Source organism: Notothenia coriiceps, unplaced genomic scaffold (assembly GCF_000735185.1).
Source record: "Notothenia coriiceps isolate Sejong01 unplaced genomic scaffold, NC01 NC01_scaffold00002397, whole genome shotgun sequence".
NCBI lineage: Eukaryota > Metazoa > Chordata > Actinopteri > Perciformes > Nototheniidae > Notothenia > Notothenia coriiceps.
In genome coordinates, this window is record NW_011335098.1 from 196,270 (window position 1) to 197,756 (window position 1,487).

At 41.0% G+C, this 1,487-nt stretch overlaps 2 protein-coding genes across 2 annotated transcripts in view; one reads left to right on the top strand and one right to left on the bottom strand.

Annotated features, from left to right (window-relative positions):
• LOC104967404 (calcium-activated potassium channel subunit alpha-1-like) overlaps positions 1-185 on the top strand; it is a 16,242-nt gene extending 16,057 nt beyond the window's left edge. The window contains exon 3 of the mRNA XM_010796829.1: positions 162-185. Coding sequence (XP_010795131.1) covers positions 162-185 — 24 coding nt within the window. The remainder of the gene's footprint in view (positions 1-161) is intronic.
• A 27-nt stretch (positions 186-212) lies between these two features.
• The window catches only part of LOC104967405 (disks large homolog 5-like), a 25,743-nt gene continuing 24,468 nt past the window's right edge, over positions 213-1,487 (bottom strand). Inside the window, 3 exon segments of the mRNA XM_010796845.1 lie at positions 213-528; positions 530-586; positions 588-609. Of these exon segments, the coding sequence (XP_010795147.1) occupies positions 304-528; positions 530-586; positions 588-609 (304 nt within the window). The 3' untranslated portion in view covers positions 213-303.

Sequence of the window (1,487 nt, forward strand, 5' to 3'; positions counted from 1 at the left end):
GTGTGTGGGGGGGGGTCACAACTTCCAACAGGAGTCATTTGGGGGGGCTCTTGGGAAAAAAGGTTGGGAACCCCTGAACTAGACCATAATAAATAATTTTTCATTCATAACTTTAACTGGGTTTTAGATCAATTTTGCAAATGTTTTGTCTTTTTTTGTAGGTAAAAGACACCCTTGCAATGTAACCGACTCACCTTTAAAGGCGCCATTTCCACCTTCATTTTTTTGGGTTTGGGAGGTCTGGTGCTGATATTTCTGTTGCCACAGCATAAAATGGAGGCATTTTATTCTTCTTTGTATCACTTAAATCATTCGCAGAAAATTACAATTTAATAATCTGGCTGTGACATAAGGGTTAAAAAGATAAACTTGTATTTTACACACTTGTGCTGTCTGTCTTGCAATCACACTAAATGAGGTGTTGTTATTACCATTATTTCCTGTATCCATGCCATTTATAGGCCTTAAAAAGGATAACAAGTTTACTTCCACCAACCTGTGATAGAAGCGGCTGTACTCCTGCTCTATATTTCTGTGCCGCCTCAAACTGCTCCTTGGAATGTTTCTGTGAGAGTTTATCCCGCAGGGTACAGAGGGTCCTTCTGCTCTCTGAGGAGACAACAATCAGGCACCTGTCAGCATCCTCAAAACTATCACTTCCACTTCAAATCAACAGACATTCAAACAAGATGCATACCAAGGTGGTGGGAGGAATCAGCATTTGTCAAAACCAGTACATATTTTTGCAAATAAGGTGTTTGTGCTCTTTTCACTTCCTACCAATCTCCCTTTGCATTTATTGCACGCAACGCAAGCCTACCCTGCACCAGATCTGATCCATGCTAAATATGTCACTTCTTTATAGCCACGACCTCCTGGTACTGAGTACTGCTGCGACTCCGGTACTACCTATCGTAGGTAAAATATCCTATATTGTGTTTATGATCCATGCTGAATAATAAGCTGTATATACGGGAATTTAAGCACCGTCAATGAATGGATCTACAATATGAGAATAAAGAGTGAGGGAATAACTACCCTAACAAGCACATTCATCCGTATTCAGTCAAACATCTTGTCCAAATTAAAAATACCATTTATTTAAGTAAAACTGCAGCCACTGGGGCCAAAATTACCATAGATAATTGTATAAAAGGGAAACCCTTGCAATGATTAAGCATACAAGCCTTGTTATGACACCTCTCACGGCAAACTCTTCACTGCACTGGCTTCTACTCCATATCCCCATAGTCCTGTACAGGTGACTAGGTCATAGGCAAATGCAATCTTTTGTACGTCTTTTATACATGAATATGTGTCCCGGTGTTTTCCAGGGAACTCACCACAGTGATCAGAAACACAACCCTCTCGTATTTTCCCTCCCATACCCAATCTCTTAAAAAAGGAGGGCTGCAACGGGATCTGATACAGACTGACCAGATTGAACACTTCTATGACGTCAGCAAGAAGTGCCGCTACGCTATTGG